Source organism: Nerophis lumbriciformis, linkage group LG14, assembly GCF_033978685.3.
Source record: "Nerophis lumbriciformis linkage group LG14, RoL_Nlum_v2.1, whole genome shotgun sequence".
Lineage (NCBI taxonomy): Eukaryota > Metazoa > Chordata > Actinopteri > Syngnathiformes > Syngnathidae > Nerophis > Nerophis lumbriciformis.
In genome coordinates this window covers 7,477,312-7,502,282 of record NC_084561.2, presented here as the reverse complement: position 1 = coordinate 7,502,282, position 24,971 = coordinate 7,477,312, and the positions used below count along the sequence as shown (strand labels likewise).

Sequence of the window (24,971 nt, the reverse complement as noted above, 5' to 3'; positions counted from 1 at the left end):
TAAGACTAAATGTGATTAATCTAAGTCTAAGACTAGATGTGACCAATATAAGTCTAAGACTAGATGTGGCTAATATAAGTCTAAGACTAGATGTGATTAAGATACGTTAGTCTAAGACTAGATGTGACTAATATACGTCTAAGACTAGATGTGACTAATATAAGTCTAAGACTAGATGTGACCAATCTAAGTCTAAGACTAGATGTGACTAATATAAGTCTAAGACCAGATGTGACTCATCTAAGTCCAAGACTAGATGTGACTACGGTACTATAAGTCTAGATTGACCAATATAAGTCTAAGACTAGATGTGACCAATATAAGTCTAAGACTAGATGTGACCGATCTAAGTCTAAGACTAGATGTGACCGTTCTAAGTCTAAGACTAGATGTGACTTCTATAAATATATATTTGAACTGTGACCAAAGTTCAGTGGATTAACAAATAAAAGCACCTTCATAAAGTTATGATATAATTGAACATGAATATAGTTATATCATTATTTTATTCTTACATGGGAAAAAATAACAGTCAAAATGTAAGAAACAAAACATGGACATGTCATGAGAAGGAGTTGTAACTAATAATAATAATAATAATACACATATAATACACAATATCTGTTTTTAATAACATGTCTCCTGCATACTTTGACTTGATTTGGTGGAAAAAGTATCAACTAAAGTATCAATATTTTAATGTGAGGATGGATATTAGAGCATAAAGATCTGGTATCGGCAGTGTGGATATTTCAGTATCGATCCACACATCACTAATGTTTACGTGTGAACCAACAGCTCGCGCCAAACGACTTCAAGCAAACCAGAGCTTTTTTCCTGTCACTCCCACACATATGCAGCTGAGACATACCTGCTGCACCTTCAGTCCTGAGACATTCAAGATGTAATTAGTCAGTTTTATATTCATGTTCACATCACTATCTCACTTTTAGGGAATCAAACACAAAGAACTTGATTACTCACAAATGTACACTGACTTTGTGTATTTCACCTATATTGTGAGGAGCGATCGCATGAATAAAATGACTACTTTATTACTCACAAATGTACACTGACTTTTTGTATTTCATCTATATTGTGAGGAGCGATCGCATGAATTCAAAGACTACTTTATTACTCACAAATGTACACTGTGACTTTTTGTATTTCATCTATGTTGTGAGGAGCAATCACAAATACAAAGACTACTTGATTACTCACATATGTACATTGTAACTTTTTTATTTCATCCATGTTGTGAGGAGCGATCGCATGAATTAAAATACTATTTTATAACAAATGTAAACTGACTTTTTGTATTTCATCCATGTTGTGAGGAGCGATCGCATGAATACAAAGACTACTTAATTACTCACACAAAAGTACACTGTGAACTTTTGTATGTCATCCATATTGTGAGGAGCGATCACATGAATAAAAAGACTACTTGATTACTCACAAATGTACACTGACTTTTTGTATGTCATCTATATTGTGAGGAGCGATCGTATGAATAGAAAGACTACTTAATTACTCACACAAATGTACAGAGACTTTGTGTATGTCATCCATAATGTGAGGAGCGATCAAAATAATAAAAATACGAATTACTCACACAAATGTACACTGACTTTTTGTATGTCATCCATATAGTGAGGAGCGATCGCATGAATAGAAATACTATATTACTCACACAAATTGTACACTGACTTTTTGTATTTCATTCATATTGTGAGGAGCGATCGTATGAATAGAAAGACTACTTAATTACTCACAAATGTACACTGACTTTTTGTATTTCATTCATATTGTGAGGAGCGATCGTATGAATAGAAAGACTACTTAAATACTCACACAAATGTACACTGACTTTTTGTATGTCATCCATATAGTGAGGAGCAATCGCATGAATAGAAATACTACTTTATTACTCACACAAATATACACTGACTTTTTGTATTTCATTCATATTGTGAGGAGCAATCGTATGAATAGAAAGACTACTTAATTACTCACACAAATGTACACTGACTTTTTGTATGTCATCCATAATGTGAGGAGCAATCGCATGAATAGAAAGCCTACGTTATTACTCACACAAATGTACATTGTGACTTTTTGTATGTCATCCATATTGTGAGGAGCGATCGCATGAATAGAAAGCCTACCTTATTCCTCACACAAATGTACATTGTGACTTTTTGTATGTCATCCATATTGTGAGGAGCGATCGCATTGAGTGTGAGGTTTTCCGATGAAGTCATTTAGAGTGGGAATAACCAACGTGTTGTGGTAGAATTCACAGCTGGAACTTGCGCCTGCAGGCGTCCATTTCATGGCGCTGGAAACAGAAGAGAGGGTTATTGACTCATTTGCATAATGTGCCATGACGCATGTGAGAAAAACAAATACTAATCAACTTCTGTCTGGAGCTGGGTGATAAAACGATATCAATATTGCGATGGACACTTAATCAGTATCAATGAAAAAAATGCGTTCGATAAAAATGTTTTCCTTCATGGTCAGAACAACGAAATAGTAGATGAAAGAGGAAAAGTCCCCATGACAGGTGTTTTAGATGTTTTCAAAAGGGACCATAGTCAGACCAAAGTGTTATGTAAATGATGCAAGGCAAGACCGCTAATACCACACCACCTTAGCCGCGCTCACCCTTTAGAGCACAGCTGTAACTTCCTGCCACCAAACCTGCAGAAAATAGTTCTTCTCATGTTTCTTTGTTTACATGTTCTCACTATTTTCTTACACTTTCTGAAGCATTTCTTACATATTCACGATTTTTAAGATCTTATTGTTAAATGTTCGATGTGATTTGACTATTATGTTGACATTGTTGGAGTGTTTTCATGCTTGTGTTGACATTTCTTTTCTGCCTTGATAGCTGAGGGATTATAATCACAGGAAGTTACATTTCTAATCCAATATATTTTTCTCCTGCTCCTTAATTTCCATAGGTCATAAAAACATCAATTATCGATATTGATATCGTGATACCGTTTTCAGCTGTATCGCCCAGCCCTACTTCTTTTTGTTTTTTCTTTAGATGTCACAAGCCTGTCAGTGTGAGGACCTGCTGCTCGCTGAAAAGACTGACACATGATATCATGTTACATTCTACAAAAGGGTTCAAAAAGACCAGATAAGTTCACTTATTTGAAAAATGACATGTAATGATCCCAAGTCTTCTTATTCTCTGGCAAACCAGGTGTACATGAGGTCTTAAAGGGGAACTTTATCCAATCCTTCTGCGAGACGAGAACACATATGTCTTTCTGTTTTATACATTCTAAATCGTAAAAAATTGCTAGCAAGAGGTGGCTAACGATCGTGTAATGGGGATTTGATATTTTCCACCAATAAAGCACTCTTAAAAAAACCTCCAGCGAAGTTTTATCTCGTGTGAAAGTTCATCCATTTCTGCGATTCTATTTCAAATATGAAACTAATATGTGATATTACACACCAAGTGAATTATGTCAAGCTTTTATTTATTGAAATTTTGATGATCATGGTTGTTTTAAAAACCCACATTTTCCTGAGATTTTCAATTTGAGTTTTTTTATTAACTGAAAGCCATAATCATCAAAATGATATCAAAAGAAGGCTTGAAATATATTGAACTGCATGTTATGATCCTATGTCATATATTCGTTTCACCTTGTAGGTCGATTTTTTCTAATAAATCTAATATTCTCATTTTATAAATTCCACCTGTACACAATGTAAGTATAAATGTAATGTAGTAACATTCTTAATAACATGTAATATATACATGATGTAAGTATATGTAATGTAGTAACATTCATAATAACATGTAATATATACATGATGTAAGTATATATGTAATGTAGTAACATTCATAATAACATGTAATATATACATGATGTAAGTATATGTCATGTAGTAACATTCATAATAACATGTAATATATACATGATGTAAGTATATGTAATGTAGTAACATTCATAATAACATGTAATATATACATGATGTAAGTATATATGTCATGTAGTAACATTCATAATAACATGTAATATATACATGATGTAAGTATATGTAATGTAGTAACATTCATAATAACATGTAATATATACATGATGTAAGTATATATGTTGGATGTCAAAGTTGACCAACTTCTCGGTTTATGTCCACAACCTTCTAATATCCAAGTATGACGCATGATTTAAAATCTAGAATGAACTTTCACCAACTCAGAGGCGTTGCAGCAGCTCAATATGTCAATATAGCAGCATAAGCCCGTTAGCTCACAGTGATCACAGCGCCGCCAAAAGTAGTTCCTCTGCGTTAGCGCCTATAATAATAATATAGCTAATATTCAGCTCATGAGATGTAAATGGCAGTTTTTGGATGTTTTTAAAGGGATTATGAGCAGAAATAATAGTGTGAGTGGTATTTGACAAATTAGAATGCCTACAAAAATGTGTTTTTGTCTTACGTAAGGCTTATGAATGATAGACAACATTCATAAAAAAAGGGCCAGAGTTATGTTGCCATCTGCTGAACAGAGTTGGAACAACAAGCTGACAGTCAAACTGAAGCAAAGTATGCATGTTGGACTGGAGTGAGGATGAGAAGCACACTGACCTTCAGGACCCACTCGTACTCGCCAAACTTGGAGTCGAAGGTTCCAGTCTGTAGCGAGCGCAGCTTGAGGGTGAAGCGAGGTCCCAGCTCCTGAATGCCCACCTTCTTCTCGTTCCTGAAGATGTACCTTCACAAGTAGGAGCAGGTGAGCTGCTTGGCGAGCAGCAGGTGAGGTGGAAGGCTCACCTGTGGAAGCGGAAGAAGACAAAGTCTCTCTGGTTGTGGAAGGTGGCCACCTGGCGACCCACAAAATGCGGCTTCTGAGGGAAGAGAGCGGCAAACATTCGGCCGACGCTGTGACCCAAACGTGTGCTGAAGTTGTTGAGGATGACTTCTGGGAAGTGTTCAGTGGGCTCCTTGCCTCGTCTCTGTGGGGACACAACAATCACGTGTTGGCAACAATCACTTGAAAATAGAGATGTCCGACAATATCTGACTGCCGATATTATCGGCCGATAAATGCTTTAAAATGTAATATCGGAAATTATCGATATCGGTTTAAAAAAGTCAAATGTATGACTTTTTAAAACGCCGCTGTACGGAGTGGTACACGGTAGAGATGCGCGGATAGGCAATTATTTCATCCGCAACCGCATCAGAAAGTCGTCAACCATCCGCCATCCACCCGATGTAACATTTGATCAGAACCGCACCCGCCCGCACACGCCCGTTGTTATATATCTAATATAGACGATGCAAGGCATTAGTGAGGTTATAAAGCTTTTGCCTGTTAAAGAAAGGAGACTGATCCAATGCAGTACAGACATTCGCGTGCCATGCTGTCACGACCCAGACACACACAAGTGCGCAATCATATGGGAGCCGCGCTGAGCGCACCTCCAAGCGCATCTCGCTGCCGGCGACGGCCGGGTATGGGCCCGACACTCCAGCGCCATCCATTTTCAGGGCTAGTTGATTCGGCAGGTGGGTTGTTACACACTCCTTAGCGGGTTCCGACTTCCATGGCCACCGTCCTGCTGTCTATATCAACCAGGGTGAGCCCCACCCCTTTCGTGAGCGCACTGCGCGCGGAGTGACCCCTATTACGCGCCCCCGGCAACAGGGGTGGCGGGCAGGTAAGCTGCGCGGGCGGAGCGCGCGGAGTGACCCCTGTTACGAGCCCCCGGCCACGGGGGTGGCGGGCAGGTAAGCTGCTTACCTGCTGCGCGTGACGCCGGCCGCGGCGAAGGCGGACGAGGCGGGGTGTCGGTGCGGTGGTGACCCTGGACGTGCGTCGGGCCCTTCTCGCAGATCGCCTCAGCTACGGCTCCCGGTGGGGCCCTCTCGGGGGAAGGGGCCTCGGTCCCGGACCCCGGCGAGGCGTCCCTTCTCCGCTCCGTAAAAGTGTCCATCTCTTTTTTTTCTTTTCTTCTGTTGTGGCATATGCAGCAGGTGCCTGCTCGTTTTTCGTATGTGGGTAACAACATTTAACTATGTATATATATTTCCGAATTGGTTTAACTGCCACCCGCCTGAATCTATTTAAAATCTAATTTTTTTTTATTTCATCCGCCCGATCCGCGGATAATCCGCGGACTCCGCGGTTGTGCCCGCAAACCGCGCATCTCTAGTACACGGACGTAGGGAGAAGTACAGAGCGCCAATAAACCTTAAAGTTAGCCAGCCCAGTCACATAATATCTATGGCTTTTCACACACACAAGTGAATACCACGCATACTTGGTCAAAAGCCATACAAGTCACACTGAGGGTGGCTGTATAAACAACTTTAACACTGTTACAAACATGCGCAAACACTGTGAACCCACACCAAACAAGAATGACAAACACATTTCGGGAGAACATCCGCACTGTAACACAACATAAACACAACAGAACAAATACCCAGAACCCCTTGCAGCACTAACTCTTCCGGGACGCTACAATATATTTCTGGGCACTGAGCTGCCAGCTTTTTCAGAGTAAAATGAACTGACTTTTTACAGTATAGTCTTACGGACCTGCCATGAATGATTGTGTCAGTATAAATATGTATTACATTTGGTAGCCACGCTTTAGCGGGCCAAACTAAATGACATGACGGGCCAAATTTGGTCCTACTTTGGGCAGCCCTGGTATGGGCTATCAACGGTATGTCGTCTTAACTAGGAAGTTGTAACGTCGGGGTCGCATCGTGATGCGGGTGTTGTTCTCCCAAGGATGCAGACGGCTTCGGACACAGCTTGCAGGTAGGAACATGATTTATTTAAAATATAAATCATACGATGAATAAACAAAAGACATGCACGTAGCACAAAAGGAAAAAACAAAAGGGCTAGCGTGGGAGCTAGCAAGCCAAAATAGCCTAGCGTGAAATCTAGCAGCTAAAGCACAGGAAATAAACGTCGTCATCAGTTGTGTAAGAACAAACTAGAAAGCCAGACCGAGTGAGGCCAGGGCAAAGACTAAATAGCCCTTTGATTAGTGCCTGGGCAACAGATGCGCGTCCCGAACACTAACCAGAGGCAGGTGCGTACAATCTGCCGTCATGGCAACAGAAACAAACGAAACTCAAGGTGCTGAAAACACATGTGACTCAAACATAAACAAACTATGATCCGGGCAGCGGATCATAACAGAAGTAGCTTTTTCCATGAAGTTGATTGTGTTATGTTGTGCCCCACAAAGTGTTTACACTAAGTAATAGGCTTATTACGCACCAGTTGTTTGATTGTAACATTCCTCTTAGTTGTAGCTTTCATTACCTAATTTGTTGAAATCGCCATGTAAAATCGCTAATGCTAATATTAGCCTGTCTATGGCAAGTCCAATGTAAATTAGCATCAAACTAGCGCATTTTGGAAGAGTGGAGCATTTTTTCTACCAAGCATACTTTTTTTGTTGGTATTAAAAAATGCAACATTACTTAGAAGGAATTGGGCTTAGTGCTGCTGGACTGATTGTTTACATGAGACATATAGTCTGCAACTTGACGAGGCGTGCAACAAAAGGTATTTGATTTCATATGAATCAAATTCAGTACCGGTCTCTTGTCTGAATGTTTGAAGCAACAAATATATTCCTGCACTGATTTTGTTACACTGAATTTTAAAAGACTGTATTTTTAAACACACACATTTTGCCCACACATTTTTATTCAATTAAATTGCCCGCATAATCTGATGTAAAAATTATCATCATTATGCTTTTGCAATAAAAACACAAATTAACCTCCATACGTTTTTCACTTGATGGATTATTTTCTGTCTTTTTATTTATTTCTAATAAGACCACCAACAACTGTTAGGACTCCTTTGGGGAAAAAAGCAGAAACAATGGAAGTTTCTTTAAAGCAGAACAAGACAAAGAGGAGTCTAATAATAATAATAAGTTAGATTTACTAAAAAAAATGTACGCACATTAGAGATGCGCAGTTTGCGGACACAAACGCGGATTATCCGCGGGTCGGGCGGTTGAAATAAAAAAAAATTAGATTTTATCTGCGGGTCGGGTAGGGCGGTTGAAATAAAAAAAAATTAGATTTTAAATAGATTCAGGCGGGTGGCAGTTAAACATACATACATAGTTAAATGTTGTTACCCACATACGAAAAACGAGCAGGCACCTGCAGCATATGCCACAACAGAAGAAGAAAAAAAAAAGAGATGGCAACGCCGGCAGCAAACGTGGTACGCGACAAACTAAAAAAGGGAATACTAAAGACCAGGGGAAAAAAAGGCCAGAAAAGTTCAGCGTGGACTCGTTTTTATGAGGTTGTAAATCAGGATGATAGTAATGCTGGCTACGTGATTTGCAAGAGCTGCGACGCTGTTTATGTCTACGACAGTCACAAAACCGGGACATCTAACATGGTGCATCACATTTGTGCAAAACCCCGAACCTCCACAAACACCCTGAGCATGAGCAGTTTCGTCCGCCGTGATCCCAGAAGAGTGCCACAGGATGTTAAAACAAGATAGAACGCAGCTGCCTGCAGCAGTTTGAGTGGCGCGAGCGCGCTTGGAGGTGCGCTCAGCGCGGCTCCCAGATGATTGCGCACTTGTGTGCGTCTGGGCCGTGACAGCGTGGCACGCATTGAATGTCTCTGCTGCATTGGATCAGTCTCCTTTCTTTAACAGGCAAAAGCTTTATAACCTCACTAATGCCTTGCATCGCCTATATTAGATATATAACAACGGGTGGGTGCGGTTTTGATTAAATGTTAGTTCGGGTGGATGCGGATGGTTGACGACTTTTGTGATGCGGTTGCGGATGAAATAATTGCCTATCCGCGCATCTCTAACGCACATGGTGAAAAAAGTAATTCCTTACAATCCTAAATGCTAAGCAAGAAAATAGTGATGTAACTTTCCTAGAATCAACACTAAGCCAAAATAATGAGTGATTTGAAACTTGCCTTCATTTCCTTACGGAGTCGAACGCTGCTGACCTTGAAGTGTGCGGTGGGTCCTTCAGGCAGGTGACAAAGAACCAATCCATCTTAAAACGTGTTAAGGAAGATCACTTGCATCACTTTCAGACCTCAAATATGAGTTGCAAATGGCAATAATGTCACCTAAGTTGACACATTATTGTTTGGAGAAGCGTTAAAAGTGCAAACTTATGTTAATACAAACATTAAATAGTGATATTATTGTCCTGTTCCCATATTGATCCGATATCAGCAAAGAAACAAGTATGGCATGATAGGAGCTTCCATGCAAAATGTGTGATATGTGCGATACAAGCAGTCCCGCAGCGTGTTTACGTGTGTGTGATGTCATGTGCGATACAAGCAGACCTGCAGCGTGTTTACGTGTGTGTGATGTCATGTGCGATACAAGCAGACCTGCAGTGTGTTTACGTGTGTGTGATGTCATGTGCGATACAAGCAGACCTGCAGTGTGTTTACGTGTGTGTGTGATGTCATGTGCGATACAAGCAGACATGCAGTGTGTTTACGTGTGTGTTATGTCATGTGCGATACAAGCAGACCTGCAGTGTGTTTACGTGTGTGTGATGTCATGTGCGATACAAGCAGACTTGCAGTGTGTTTACGTGTGTGTGATGTCATGTGCGATACAAGCAGACTTGCAGCGTGTTTACGTGTGTGTGATGTCATGTGCGATACAAGCAGACCTGCAGTGTGTTTACGTGTGTGTGATGTCATGTGCGATACAAGCAGACCTGCAGTGTGTTTACGTGTGTGTGTGTGATGTCATGTGCGATACAAGCAGATTTGCAGTGTGTTTACGTGTGTGTGATATCATGTGCGATACAAGCAGACCTGCAGTGTGTTTGCGTGTGTGTGATGTCATGTGCGATACTAGCAGTTCCGCAATGTGTTTACGTGTGTGTGATGTCATGTGCGATACAAGCAGTCCGGCAGCATGTTTACATGTCTGTGATGTCATGTGCGATACAAGCAGTCCCGCAGTGTGTGTGATGTCATGTGCGATACAAGCAGACCTGCAGTGTGTTTACGTGTGTGTGATGTCATGTGCGATACAAGCAGACCTGCAGTGTGTTTACGTGTGTGTGATGTCATGTGCGATACAATAAAACCTGCAGTGTGTTTACGTGTTTGTGATGTCATGTGCGATACTAGCAGTTCTGCAGTGTGTTTACGTGTGTGTGATGTCATGTGCGATACAAGCAGTCCGGCAGCATGTTTACATGTGTGTGATGTCATTTGCGATACAAGCAGTCCCACAGTGTGTGTGATGTCATGTGCGATACAAGCAGACCTGCAGTGTGTTTACGTGTGTGTGAGGTCATGTGCGATACAAGCAGACCTGCAGTGTGTTTACGTGTGTGTGATGTCATGTGTGATACAATAAAACCTGCAGTGTGTTTACGTGTGTGTGATGTCATGTGCGATACTAGCAGTTCTGCAGTGTGTTTACGTGTGTGTGATGTCATGTGCGATACAAGCAGTCCGGCAGCATGTTTACATGTGTGTGATGTCATGTGCGATACAAACAGTCCCGCAGTGTGTGTGATGTCATGTGCGATACAAGCAGTCCGGCAGCATGTTTACATGTGTGTGATGTCATGTGCGATACAAACAGTCCCGCAGTGTGTGTGATGTCATGTGCGATACAAGCAGTCCCGCAGTGTGTGTGATGTCCTGTGCGATACAAGCAGTCCTGCAGCGTGATTACGTGTGTGTGATGTCATGTGCGATACAAGCAGTACCGCAGCGTGTTTACATATGTGTGATGTCATGTGCGATATAAATGTTTACTTGTGCAAAGCTGGTCAGCCAGTTCACATCTAAATGTCCTCCAATAAGCACACCATTTCTTCTAAAGCCATTTACAAAAGGTAAACATGCTAGGCTAGACTACGAGAAGCTAGCAGCTACTCAACAGCTAAGCATACAATAGCACCCAATATAGACATACGTAATAATCGAACAATATTGCAGTGGAACATTTGACAATATAAACAAGTATTAAATAAATATAGCTGCATATTATTTACACATTATTGATACTGGCACTATGTTAGTAAATATTGACTACATGAAGCACTATAAAGAGATGATACTGGCACTATGTTAGTAAATATTGACTGCATGAAGCACTATAAAGAGATGATACTAGCACTGTTAGTAAATATTGACTACATGAAGCACTATAAAGAGATGATACTGGCACTATGTTAGTAAATATTGACAACATGATGCACTATAAAGAGATGATACTGGCACTATGTTAGTAAATATTGACAACATGATGCACTATAAAGAGATGATACTGGCACTATGTTAGTAAATATTGACAACATGATGCACTATAAAGAGATGATACTGGCACTATGTTAGTAAATATGGACAACATAAAGCACTATAAAGAGGATAATGGCACCATGTTTACAACATGAAGCACTATAAAGAGAGGATACTGGCACTATGTTAGTAAATATTGACAACATGAAGCACTATAAAGAAAGCATAGTGGCATTATGTTGACAACATGAAGCACTATAAAGAGATTATATTGGCACTATGTTGACAACATGAAGCACTATAAAGAGAGGGTACTGGCACTATGTTGACAATATGAAGCACTATAAAGAAAGGATACTGGCACTATGTTGACAACATGAAGCACTATAAAGAGAGGATACTGGCACTATGTTGACAACATAAAGCACTATAAAGAGAGGATACTGGCACGATGTTGACAATATGAAGCACTATAAAGAGAGGATACTGGCACGATGTTGACAATATGAAGCACTATAAAGAGAGGGTACTGGCACTATGTTGACAACATGAAGCACTATAAAGAGAGGATACTGGCACTATGTTGACAATATGAAGCACTATAAAGAGAGGATACTGGCACTATGTTGACAACATGAAGCACTATAAAGAGAGGATAATGGCACTATGTTGACAACATGAAGCACTATAAAGAGAGGATACTGGTACTATTGTTGACAATATGAAGCACTATAAAGAGAGGATACTGGCACTATGTTGACAACATAAAGCACTGTTAAGAGAGGATACTGGCACTATGTTGACAATATGAAGCACTATAAAGAGAGGATACTGGCACTATGAAGCACTATAAAGAGAGGATACTGGCACTATGTTGACAATATGAAGCACTATAAAGAGAGGATACTGGCACTATGTTGGCAATATGAAGCACTATAAAGAGAGGATACTGGCACTATGTTGACAACATGAAGCACTATAAAGAGAGGATACTGGCACTATGTTGACAACATGAAGCACTATAAAGAGAGGATACTGGCACTATGTTGACAATATGAAGCACTATAAAGAGAGGATACTGGCACTATGAAGCACTATAAAGAGAGGATACTGGCACTATGTTGACAATATGAAGCACTATAAAGAGAGGATACTGGCACTATGCTGACAATATGAAGCACTATAAAGAGAGGATACTGGCACTATGTTGACAACATGAAGCACTATAAAGAGAGGATACTGGCACTATTGTTGACAATATGAAGCACTATAAAGAGAGGATACTGGCACTATGTTGACAACATGAAGCACTATAAAGAGAGGATACTGGCACTATGTTGACAACATGAAGCACTATAAAGAGAGGATAATGGCACTATGTTGACAATATGAAGCACTATAAAGAGAGGACACTGGCACTATGTTGACAACATGAAGCACTATAAAGAGAGGATACTGGCACTATGTTGACAACATGAAGCACTATAAAGAGGATACTGGCACTATGTTGACAATATGAAGCACTATAAAGAGAGGATACTGGCACTATGAAGCACTATAAAGAGAGGATACTGGCACTATGTTGACAACATGAAGCACTATAAAGAGAGGATACTGGCACTATGTTGACAACATGAAGCACTATAAAGAGAGGGTACTGGCACTATGTTGACAATATGAAGCACTATAAAGAGAGGACACTGGCACTATGTTGACAATATGAAGCACTATAAAGAGAGGATACTGGCACTATGTTGACAATATGAAGCACTATAAAGAGAGGATACTGGCACTATGTTGACAATATGAAGCACTATAAAGAGAGGATACTGGCACTATGTTGACAACACGAAGCACTATAAAGAGAGGATACTGGCACTATGAAGCACTATAAAGAGAGGATACTGGGCATTCTGCGGTCCTCGTTGATGACGAGGAGGTAAGTGAAGTTCCTGGCCACACACTGAGGAATGATCTTCTTGAGGGCCAGGCCTCTCCTGTAGTAGACGTGGGCGTCTGGGATGACGGTGGCCAGCTGCCGACAGAACTTCACCGTCCTCTGCAGGACACACAGGAGAGCACCCTGAAGCTTTGGAACAGCACAAGTGCTTGTTGGCGTGACAGGCGCTCACCCCTCTGGGTCGGTCTGAAGTTGTGATGAGCACTTTGGGGTTTGTCAGCCCGTTGAAGTAGGCGGAGAACTCGTCCGTGGCTTCATCAAATGCAACCTAAAGAGGATCCAGCAACAAGCAGAACGCATCAGAAAAGAGGACGGCTGGACTACGCTCAGTGAGACAGGACAGAACCTCCTCATCCTCTGCATCTACTGTGGTCTCGTCGTAGACTCGCTGGTTTTCTATCGTCTTGGGGACTTGTTTTGGCGGCGCCTATAAGAGGGGCAAAAAGAATAAAAAACATTGGGTCACACATCAGTTAACTATTTTTATGCCAAACAGGGCACACATTTTAATGAGCATTTTAAACTCTTTTTAGGGTTTTAATTCGTATTCTATAATTGTTTATTGTATTCACTGCTAATAATACTATACTTTCTGTATTTACATGTCATTATATAGATATTTAAAAAAATATTACTTGTATAATTTTTTAGATAATGATAAGTTTTAGGTATTCTGTTTCCTGTCATAAAGACCTTTGAAAGTTTCTTTAAAGCAGAACCAGACGCTGACAAGTCTTATCATTCGGGATGTGTCGATTGATCGGCCAATGATCTGTATCGGCCAGTCATCCTGGAAAAGTTTGTGATCGGTTATTGCAGATACATTTCCTTTAATGCCGATCACAAACACTGATCTTCTCTGGCCGACAGGAGGCTAGCATCTAATGGTTACATTGATAATAATAACCTAAATAAGTGCAAATCAACTACATGTATTAGTTTCTTTGCATCATCGTCAAGTAATATTATCACTGGAGGACGAGGCTAAACGCGTAACACACCGAAAGCAAGCCAGGATCAGGCATGCTATTAGCTAAGCTAACTTAGCTTGAAACAAGAGAAGAAATAAGTGTTTAGTAACGTAAACATGGAAGCACGTTACAGATGAAAGTAAGCAGTTATTAACAGGAAATTACCAAGTGTATTAATAATAGACAACAACATTGTCAGTCAGTACACCACACGTAAGAGGATCAGATCCATCCATAAATTGGTGGTGTCGATACCAGTATTAGTATATAATTGATACTTGAGTTATTAGATCAATATTTTTATTTTTTCCAAATCATTTTGTTGTTTTTGTTAATGTTGGCAAAGTCAGGGAATACGTCCCTGGAAACAGGAGGACTTTGAGGGCAGAAAGTAAAGGATTTAAGAGTAGTAGATGGTGGTTTTGACTTTTGTTTAGTTATAGTGTGGTATTTTTAATGCATGGGATTGGTATTAGAATAGAAAGTACTTTATTGATCCCTGGGGGAAATTCAGCACCACAGTTCGCTCACAATAGACAAGAATAATAATAAATAATATAATATATTATATATATATATAATATATAAATAATATAAATATATTCTACATATACTCTACATTTAAATGCAGTCAAGAAGGAACATATGCATTATACAGTCTATGTATTGGTAGCGGCCGATCACTCATGGATGATCGGTAGTGGCAGTAGGGGTGCAACGATTAGTCGTCAATAATTGTCGCCGACAATTATATTTGTCGACAATAGTCATCACATCATCACTCGTGTTTTTCTGGGGGGAAAACACGCTCCTCATGCAGACATCTACTCATTGTATTCTTTGATTACTTGTTCACATCAGTGCTTCTCACCCGTGCTTTATTTATCATTGTTTGTAAGGCTGCAGCTAACGATTATTTTTCTATCGATTAATCTATAGATTATTTTTTTCGATTAATCGGTTAATCTATAGATTTTTTTTTTTTTTTTCGATTGATCTATAGATTATTTTTCCTTTTACCGATTATTTTTTTATTTAAAATGAAGATGAAAAAATAAATGTAGGCCAGTTTTTTCAAAAGGCATGACTTTTATTTACAAAAAAAAAAAAGTATGGCCACTCAGTCAACATTGACAACAACATGACAAAATATTCTGTAACAATGTAAACATTTAAAACTTTTAACATTTAACAAAATTAAAAGTAGCTTATTTGCTTTTTAATGTGCAAATATAAAAGTAAACATCCAGTGCAAATCTTAATATTCTGCAATAGTATAAGCATTTCAAAAGTAAAAGTATTGCTTATTTTGCTTTAAAATGTGCAAAAATAAAGATAAACATCCAATACAAAAAAGTGCAAAACAAAATATTCTGTAACAGTGTAAACATTTCAACAAAAGTAAAAGTATTGCTTATTTTGCTTAATAACACAACAATGATAGTATGATTAAAGTGAAAGTTAATTGTTCGTTTGTACATAGTATATGTAACTGTTAATGTTGTAAAAGGTATTTGCACAACTAATTAACGTTAGCGTTAAAGAGGAGCGCGTCTTTGTAAAGACTGAACAGGCACGCCAAACGCGCCTCTCAGAGCGAAACAGTGTTTTAGTTTATGAATTTACAACGCAGATACAAATGACACATTCATGTTTTTGTGTAATGATGACAACGTATACTCACGCGGACGATTGACTAGTTGATGGTGATGGCAAGAACGCTGTCGGGTGTTTTCTTTTCAAATGTTCGTTCATAGTCGTTGTGCTGCTATGATAGGCCATTTCCGCTCCACACAGTGTACATACAACAACTGTCAAGTGTTTTTCTTTTTTCGCTGTGCTTATCCCACACTTGAAAGGATGTACCAATGCTGAATGGGGCTTCTGGAATTCACTCAAAAGACCAGACCGTAGTTACTTGTTCCTTTTATTTTCGGTACACTTTTGGCACAACTCTGGGTTATCTGTAATGAACTAAACCTTTTTCCACTCTGCGCTGGCGTCTTTTGTACTCCTTGATTTGACACAGCGGTCTAATTACCGGGCTCGCGCACCAGCAGATGAGACGGGAGCGCGCTGCGTTATACCTGCGCGTGAACGTAAACTGATCAGCTCTGATCATATAAGCCGACTGGCCGAAATAATGCCGAATTATATACATTTCCTGGGGTTGCCTAAGTGAATAGGGATGCGGATGTACTCTAAGATAAAATATTATTTTATTAAGTGGGGTTTGGCTGGTTGCTAAGCAGCCACGGTTGCGAGCTCGTGCGTCACCTGACGAGACAGCTGTTCGCCGCGACAACATTATAAGGCCGTTTATTGAAATACTCCCACACTTTTGACGACTTTTGGCGTGCTTTTTTTCCCTCGCTCGCACCGGTCGCATCGTCTGCTTTGCGCTCCGCCATGACGCTAGTGTGACGTAAATATGCGAAGCGTTGACGCATAAAAACGGCGTCGAAGTATTTACGCAACCGATGACGTCGATGACGTCGACTACGTCGACGCGTCGTTTCAGCCTTAATTGTTTGTATTATTTGATTACTTGTTTACATCAGTGCTTCTCACCAGTGTTTTATTTATTATTTGTATTCTTTAATTACTTGTTCACATCAGTGCAAAAGCATGGATGTCAGCAAGGTAGCGGTCTGCTACATGCAGAAAAGGAAAGGACAATGGAAGCTAAACCAACAAAGACCGAAGAGGAATTGAACTCCTATTTGTTTGGATGAATATTTTGTATTGCTTTTAACTGTCTTGTCCTTTCAAATATAAAATATGTAACATATATAAATAAAAGGAAAAAAGATAAGCAAAATGGTCCTTCATTTGATGTATGTACATCCATCCATCCAATTTATACCGCTTGTACCCTTCGGGGCGCGGGGGGTGCTGGAGCCTATCTCAGCTGCATTCGGGCGGAAGGCGGCGTACACCCTGGACAAGTCGCCACCTCATCACACGCCACATATATAGAACTAAACTGTGATATGAAATTACCTTTATGGAGGTTTATATTTTGGTCCACAGCACTATAATGAACCACTTTTCTTTTGCCTTCTTGGTACCTGACCTGTTTTTTAAATGTACACCCAATTAGGGCTGGGCGATATATCGAATATACTCGATATATCGCGGGTTTGTCTCTGTGCGATATAGAAAATGATTATAATCATGATATTCGAGTATACATTCTCACGCAGTTGCTTTTAGCTGCGGGCATTACACTACAGGCTTTTATCACTCTTTCTTGTCTCTCCTTTTCACAGAGACATAAAACAAGCGCACCTTCTTACACACGAACACATACTGTCGAGCGTGCAACGTCATACGCTCTCGCCGAGCAGAGAGGTATCAGCATGGGTAACATTAGCTGTGATGCTAGCGGTAATACGAGAGAGAGAAGGTGCGAATCTGGTAACAAATGAAGTAAGAATTAATTCCAAGAAAAACAGCAAGGGGTCCATCGTCTGGTGGTGGTTTGGCTTCAAGCGGGAAGGTGTCGAACAGACAACCGCAATATGTCAAGTATGTGGCAAAAGCGTTGCTACAAAAAGTAGCAGCACTGCTAATGTGTAGCATCATTTGAAAAGTCACCCGCTAGAGCAGTGGTTCTCAATCTTTTTTCAGTGATGTACCCCCTGTGAACATTTTTTTAATTCAAGTACCCCCTAATCAGAGCAAAGCATTTTTGGTTGAAAAAAAGAGATAAAGAAGTAAAATACAGCACTATGTAATCAGTTTCTGATTTATTAAATTGCATAACAGTGCAAAATATTGCTCATTTGTAGTGGTCTTTCTTGAACTATTTGGAAAAAAATATATAAAAATAACTAAAAACTTGTTGAAAAATAAACAAGTGATTCAATTATAAATAAATATTTCTACACATAGAATTAATCATCAACTTAAAGTGCCCTCTTTAGGGATTGTAATAGAGATCCATCTGGATTCGTGAACTTAATTCTAAACATTTCTTCACAAAAAAAGAAATCTTTAACAACAATATTTATGGAACATATCCACAAAAAATCTGGCTGTCAACACTGAATACTTTTTGACAGACATTTTAGTGAGAAACCTGAGCTTGTGCTTCACTGAGTTTATGAACTTACATTCTATTTTGTTGAAGTATTATTCAATAAATATATTTATAAAGGATTTTTGAATTGTTGCTATTTTTAGAATATTTAAAAAAAATCTCACGTACCCCTTGGCATACCTTCAAGTAACCCCAGGGGTACGCGTACCCCCATTTGAGAACCACTGGGCTAGAGAATGAAGAGTGCTTGAAACTCCGCATGTCAACATCTCTGTTCGGTGCCACACCAACAAAATGCCCAAGCAACCATTTCAAGATCAACACCGTATGAAAAAAATAGTCAACAACAGAAGGAGATAACGTCCGCAGGAACCTACCACATAGCAAAGGACATACACTATTTGATTTCCTATTATACTGCAACTTTGTATTTGACAGTTATTGAAATATCTTGTGTGACATCATGCACAAAAGTGCACTTTATTTGTTTTAAACTACTGTAGTGGCGTTCTGTACAAAAAAGTGCACTTTAATTTAGTGTTGTTTTGATAAGTCATCTTAGTGACATCATGCACAAAAGTGCACTAATAGCTTGTTTTAAAATGTCTCTGACAATCTTGCACTTTCTGTTTTGGAAATGACATGAATGTTTGTGCCACTGCTTAATAACTGTTTAATAAATACACTTTTGCTCAATTGACTTAGTAGTGATTTCCTTCTCTGCATGAAAGTTTAAAAGTAGCATATATTAATGCAGTATGAAGAAGAATGTTTTAATGAAGACACATAGAATCATCATACTGCTGTGATTATATGCATCAAGTGTTCATTCAAGGCTAAGGCAAAATATCGAGATATATATCGTGCATCGTGACATGGCCTAAAAATATTGAGATATTAATAAGAGGCCATATCGCCCTACTATTTTTTTTTTACAAATAAGAAGAAACATTCAACATAATAAACAACAGAAGTAGTCACTCACCTTGTCGCCTAGAGCTTTTGCTTCCTTTTTCCTCTTTTTCTTCATCTGCATCTTTAGCTACAATAAAAACACAAGTTACACCGACTTTATAGGCAAAGTTTGTAATGTAACATCACAAATGTCAAGTTAGATGTTTACAAAACCTTTCATTTGTGTTGAAGTACTCTAGCTGTTTGTCAGGGGCGTCACTAGCTTTTAAGGACAGGGGGGGGCTTAGCCCCTAGGAGAGCGAACGTAGCGCACGAGCACAAAACTACACAAAATACTAACAAATACTTAGAAATGATTCATTGTTATTATTATTTAAAAAATGCACAGGACGAAATAAAATGCTCCCTGGGACGATGGCTTTTAACCATTTTTTTTCTTTTTCTTTTTATGTATTTATTCATTTAACATGTAATATTAAATGTCTTGGTTTTTCCTCCCTCTGAAAATCCTATGAAATGTTTAACAAGCCATCCTATAATAATACAACAGCTATTAATGTAACAATACAATAAAACAAATATATTTAATGATGTTTTTTTCATTATTTTAACATTAGGCTAATGTATATTACTTTATATAGATTCTACAAGAGTGATGTGGGCATTTTCTATATGAACAAGTCCAAAGACCGCAGGCAAGGTCGCAGAGAAAATGCGGACTGGATTTTGAGTGATGTGGGCATTTTCTATATGAACAAGTGGAATGGATTGGATACCGACACACTAAAGGGGTTCTCTACCTTAAAGTACCAATGATTGTCACACACACACACACTAGGTGTGGTGAAATGTGTCCTCTGCATTTGACCCATCCCCTTGTTCACCCCCTGGGAGGTGAGGGGAGCAGTGGGCAGCAGCGGTGCCACGCCTGGGAATCATTTTTGGTGATTTACTCTATGAAGTGAGGGGAAACTGAGTGAATAATGACAGTTTATATGATTATTTATTTAAACTCATATTCGGGCAACTTTATAATGAATATGTCGGCATGTATTTGTTAAAAATTAAAAAAAAAAAATTATATATATATTAGAGATGCGCGGTTTGCGGGCACAACCGCGGAGTCCGCGGATTATCCGCGGATCGGGCGGATGAAATTTAAAAAAATTAGATTTTATCCGCGGGTCGGGTTGGGCGGTTGAAATTAAAAAAAATTAGATTTTAAATAGATTCAGGCGGGTGGCAGTTAAACCAATTCGGAAATATATATACATAGTTAAATGTTGTTACCCACATACGAAAAACGAGCAGGCACCTGCTGCATATGCCACAACAGAAAAAAAAAAAAAGAAGAGATGGACACTTTTACGGAGCGGAGAAGGCCCCCGACGCCTCGCCAGGGTCCGGGACCGAGGCCCCTTCCCCCGAGAGGGCCCCACCGGGAGCCGTAGCTGAGGCGATCCGCGAGAAGGGCCCGACGCACGTCCAGGGTCACCACCGCGCCCACCGCACCGACACTCCGCCTCGTCCGCCTTCGCCGCGGCCGGCATCACGCGCAGCAGGTAAGCAGCTTACCTGCCCGCCACCCCCGTGGCCGGGGGCTCGTAACAGGGGTCACTCCGCGCGCTCCGCCCGCGCAGCTTACCTGCCCGCCACCCCTGTTGCCGGGGGCGCGTAACAGGGGTCACGAAAGGGGTGGGGCTCACCCTGGTTGATATAGACTGCAGCTAGGACGGTGGCCATGGAAGTTGGAACCCGCTAAGGAGTGTGTAACAACCCACCTGCCGAATCAACTAGCCCTGAAAATGGATGGCGCTGGAGCGTCGGGCCCATATACCCGGCCGTCGCCGGCAGCGAGACGCGCTTGGAGGTGCGCTCAGCGCGGCTCCCATATGATTGCGCACTGGTGTGCGTCTGGGTCGTGACAGCGTGGCACGCGAATGTCTGTGCTGCATTGGATCAGTCTCCTTTCTTTAACAGGCAAAAGCTTTATAACCTCACTAATGCCTTGCATCGTCTATATTAGATATATAACAACGGGCGGATGGCGGGCGGATGCGGTTCTGATCAAATGTTAGATCGGGTGGATTGCGGATGGTTGACGACTTTCTGATGCGGTTGCGGATGAAATAATTGCCTATCCGCGCATCTCTAATATATATATATATATATATATATATATATATATATATATATAACACCAAATTATGTAGGGGGGCTTAAGAATATTTTAGGGGGGCTTGAGCCCCCCTAAAATAGGCCTAACAACGCCAATGCTGTTTGTAACGTTTACATAGAAGTTGGTTTCGGTAAATAGACAGCATTTATACGAATGTTGTTGGGTTAAACACAGTTGGCTGAATGTAACATAACATTGTAAAACAAAGTTTATTATGACTTTACCTTCCTTTTCTCCTGCTTTAGTTTCATAAACATGACATGTCTTCGCTGCTTATTCTTGATTTCAGACAGACTGAATGTTGGCGGTAAGGCGACGGCGGCGTCCATCGTCGTCTCTTCTTTCACTTCCACGCCGCTGCCCTCCACTTTGTCCTCGCTCTTCTTATTCGGACGTTTATTCTTCTTTTTCTTACTTTCCACATCTTTAGAGACAGGAACTTCTGTGATGTCCATCTTGTTGTGGTCGTGTTTACGAGCAGGCTGACTTCACGTGCGTGGTGGCTGCTTCTGCTACTTCCGGCGTTCACATCCGGGTCACACAATTAATTGGCCCACTTTGTTGAAGACGCGGGGGGCCTCTAGCGGCGAGGAGGAGAGAAAGCATGGATCGTTTTTTTTTTTTGATTGATTGAAGCTTTTATTAGTAGATTGTACAGTACAGTACATATTCCGTACAATTGAGCACTAAATGGTAACACCCCAATAAGTTTGTAAATCAATTCATCGTAAAGTGAGGCCCGTGGACATTCCATCCATCTATCCATTTTCTACCGCTTGTCCCTGTTGGGGGCAGCACGGTGGAAGAGGGGTTAGTGCGTCTGCCTCACAATACGAAGGTCCCGAGTAGTCTCGGGTTCAATCCCGGGCTCGGGATCTTTCTGTGTGGAGTTTGCATGTTCTCCCCGTGACTGCGTGGGTTCCCTCCGGGTACTCCGGCTTCCTCCCACCTCCAAAGACATGCACCTGGGGATAAGTTGATTGGCAACACTAAATTGGCCCTAGTGTGTGAATGTGAGTGTGAATGTTGTCTGTCTATCTGTGTTGGCCCTGCGATGAGGTGGCGACTTGTCCAGGGTGTACCCCGCCTTCCGCCCGATTGTATCTGAGATAGGCTCCAGCGCCCCCGGGACCCCGAAGGGAATAAGCGGTAGAAAATGGATGGATGGGTGGATATATATATCCGCCCGAATGCAGCTGAGATAGGCTCCAGCACCCCCCGCGCCCCGAAAGGGACAAGCGGTATAAAATGGATGGATGGATGTGTTATGCTGCTTGGATAATTTTTTTTGTAACATGACTAGGGAAGGTTGTTTGCATTTGGTCATACATGTAAATTATGCACATACATCTATTCAGAGCATAAATAAAGGCCATTCACCTGAATTAATCCAATTATCCACAAGATGGCGACATTTAGCAGCATCCAAATTGACTGAATAGTCGACCGTAGTTTGGACACCACTGATCTAGAGATTTTACATGACTTAGTTTTATGACTGAGACCCTTCTGAGTGCCCAGAGTCCTAGAGGGTGAAAACATTTTCATGCAGTGGAAAAAGTTAGGACACCCCATCTCTAATACAAGTCTGTACTTTCAGAGCATGACTCTGGTCAAGTCAAATTGTTGTCTTACTCAGGAATGATGACTACTAAATGATCATAAACAGAATATTGTACAAACGTTATTTGATTTTAGGAGTTTAATTGGGACTAAGTGACCAATGAAAATGTTTGTTTACATTTGCTAATCAGCGCGTGAACCATTGGCGTTGTTAGGCCTATTTTAGGGGGGCTTAAGCCCCCCTAAATAATTTGGTGTCATATACAGTATATATATATTTTTTTTTTACAAATACATGCCGACATATTCATTATAAAGCGGCCCGAATATGAGTTTAGATAAATCTTATAACCTGTTATTATTCACTCAGTTTCCCCTCACTTCATAGCGTAAGGTAGAGAGCCCCTTTAGTGCGTCGGTATCCAATCCATTCCACTTGTTCATATAGAAAATGCCCATATCACTCAAATTCCAGTCCGCATTTTCTCTGCGACCTTGCTTGCGGTCCTGCAGGTGTACGAAGCACATTATCTTCCTTTACAATGAGTGAAGCTGCACGAAACCTTGTGTGTGCAATTGTAAATAATTTAGTTTTTAAGTTTTGTGTTTCTTGTAGAATCTATATAAAGTAATATATATTAGCCTATTGTTAAAATAATGAAAAAAACATAAATAAATATATTTGTTTTATTGTATTGTTACATTAACAGCTGTTGTATTATTATAGGATGGCTTGTTAAACATTTCATAGGATTTTCAGAGGGAGGAAAAACCAAGACATTTAATATAAAATGTAAAATTAATAAATACATAAAAAGAAAATGAAAAAAAATGGTTAAAATCAATCAATCTTTATTTATATAGCCCTAAATCACAAGTGTCTCAAAGGGCTGCACAAGCCACAACGACATCCTCGGTACAAAGCCCACATAAAAAGCCATCGTCCCGGGGAGCATTTCATTTCGTCCTGTGCATTTTTTTTAAATAATAATAATAACAATGAATAATTTCTAAGTCTTTGTTAGCCGTTTGTGAAGTTTTGTGCTCGTGCGCTACGTTCGCTCGCACCCTGTGCATCTCCTGGGGGCTAAGCCCCCCCTGTCCTTAAAAGCTAGTGACGCCCCTGGCGTGAACCAATATTCTACTTTTTGCCAATTGTTCCACTTTTTTGAGACATTTTTAATCTGATGATATAATCTTAAACTGGTACTTCTCAGTACCAGACCTCCGATAAGCGGAAGATGGAATCTGATACTGTAGAATACATAAAAATGGCATGAAAATCAACATTACTGCCAATCACTGGCCCATTTTAGGCTAATATTAATTAAGTTTATTTGATAGAAATTCCCAAGTTTTTAAAACACATTGGACAAGATGCTTTAACATTGTTGTTTTATTTATGTTGTAAAAGTCCAAATAAAAACCAAGCCTTGTGAAGGTGATATTAGGTATTCCTGTCAAAATATCAGCCTTTTCTGTCTACATGATGCATGTTTTCTTTGGTTTATTATATTTCTGTACTGCGGGCCAATAAAAACTCCCCAACCTTCATCTTCTCGGAGCACATGAGGCCAAACTGAGTGCACTACTTGGCTGCAACCACTAGGGGCGCAACTTCACTCGTAAAGAAGCTGGAATACAAAATTGCTGCTTTGATAAAAATAACTGACTTTTTTTTTCCATTTTCTACAAATCAGCTAAATTTAGAGGTTGACAACTTTGTGAACATGTTTTGAAAATGTTTTTCTCATAATTAAAACAGTTTAGTTTTTTTTTACAAAAAGAGCATAAAACATATACAAGTTAATATTTATGAATATATCTCTGAAGCTTTTAAAAAATGTAAAGCATCGAAAGTTAAAACAAAAAATATACATGCCTACCTTAAAACACTTTTTTGAGTTTTTTTTCGGCTCAGAACGAAAGTGTGTAAAAAAAAACTGTCATTGTTCCAAAAATAATACTGCATCAAAATACCTGTGAATTATTGACCTATTAAAGGCTGTGATTACCTCATCTAAGGTATGCCACTTTGCAACT

The 24,971-nt window shown here is 40.0% G+C and overlaps 1 protein-coding gene across 1 annotated transcript; it reads right to left on the bottom strand.

Annotated features, from left to right (window-relative positions):
* Positions 1 to 1,907: 1,907 nt before the first annotated feature.
* rpf1 (ribosome production factor 1 homolog) lies at positions 1,908 to 21,918 on the bottom strand. Its single transcript, XM_061976140.2, has 9 exons — positions 21,590 to 21,918; positions 19,257 to 19,313; positions 13,602 to 13,682; positions 13,428 to 13,523; positions 13,201 to 13,354; positions 8,980 to 9,062; positions 4,810 to 4,991; positions 4,624 to 4,750; positions 1,908 to 2,341 (listed from the first exon to the last, which is right to left on the bottom strand). The coding sequence occupies exons 1-9, from the start codon at positions 21,818 to 21,820 to the stop codon at positions 2,300 to 2,302; spliced, it is 1,053 nt and encodes a 350-aa protein (XP_061832124.2). The 5' UTR covers positions 21,821 to 21,918; the 3' UTR covers positions 1,908 to 2,299.
* Between the last annotated feature and the right edge of the window lie 3,053 nt (positions 21,919 to 24,971).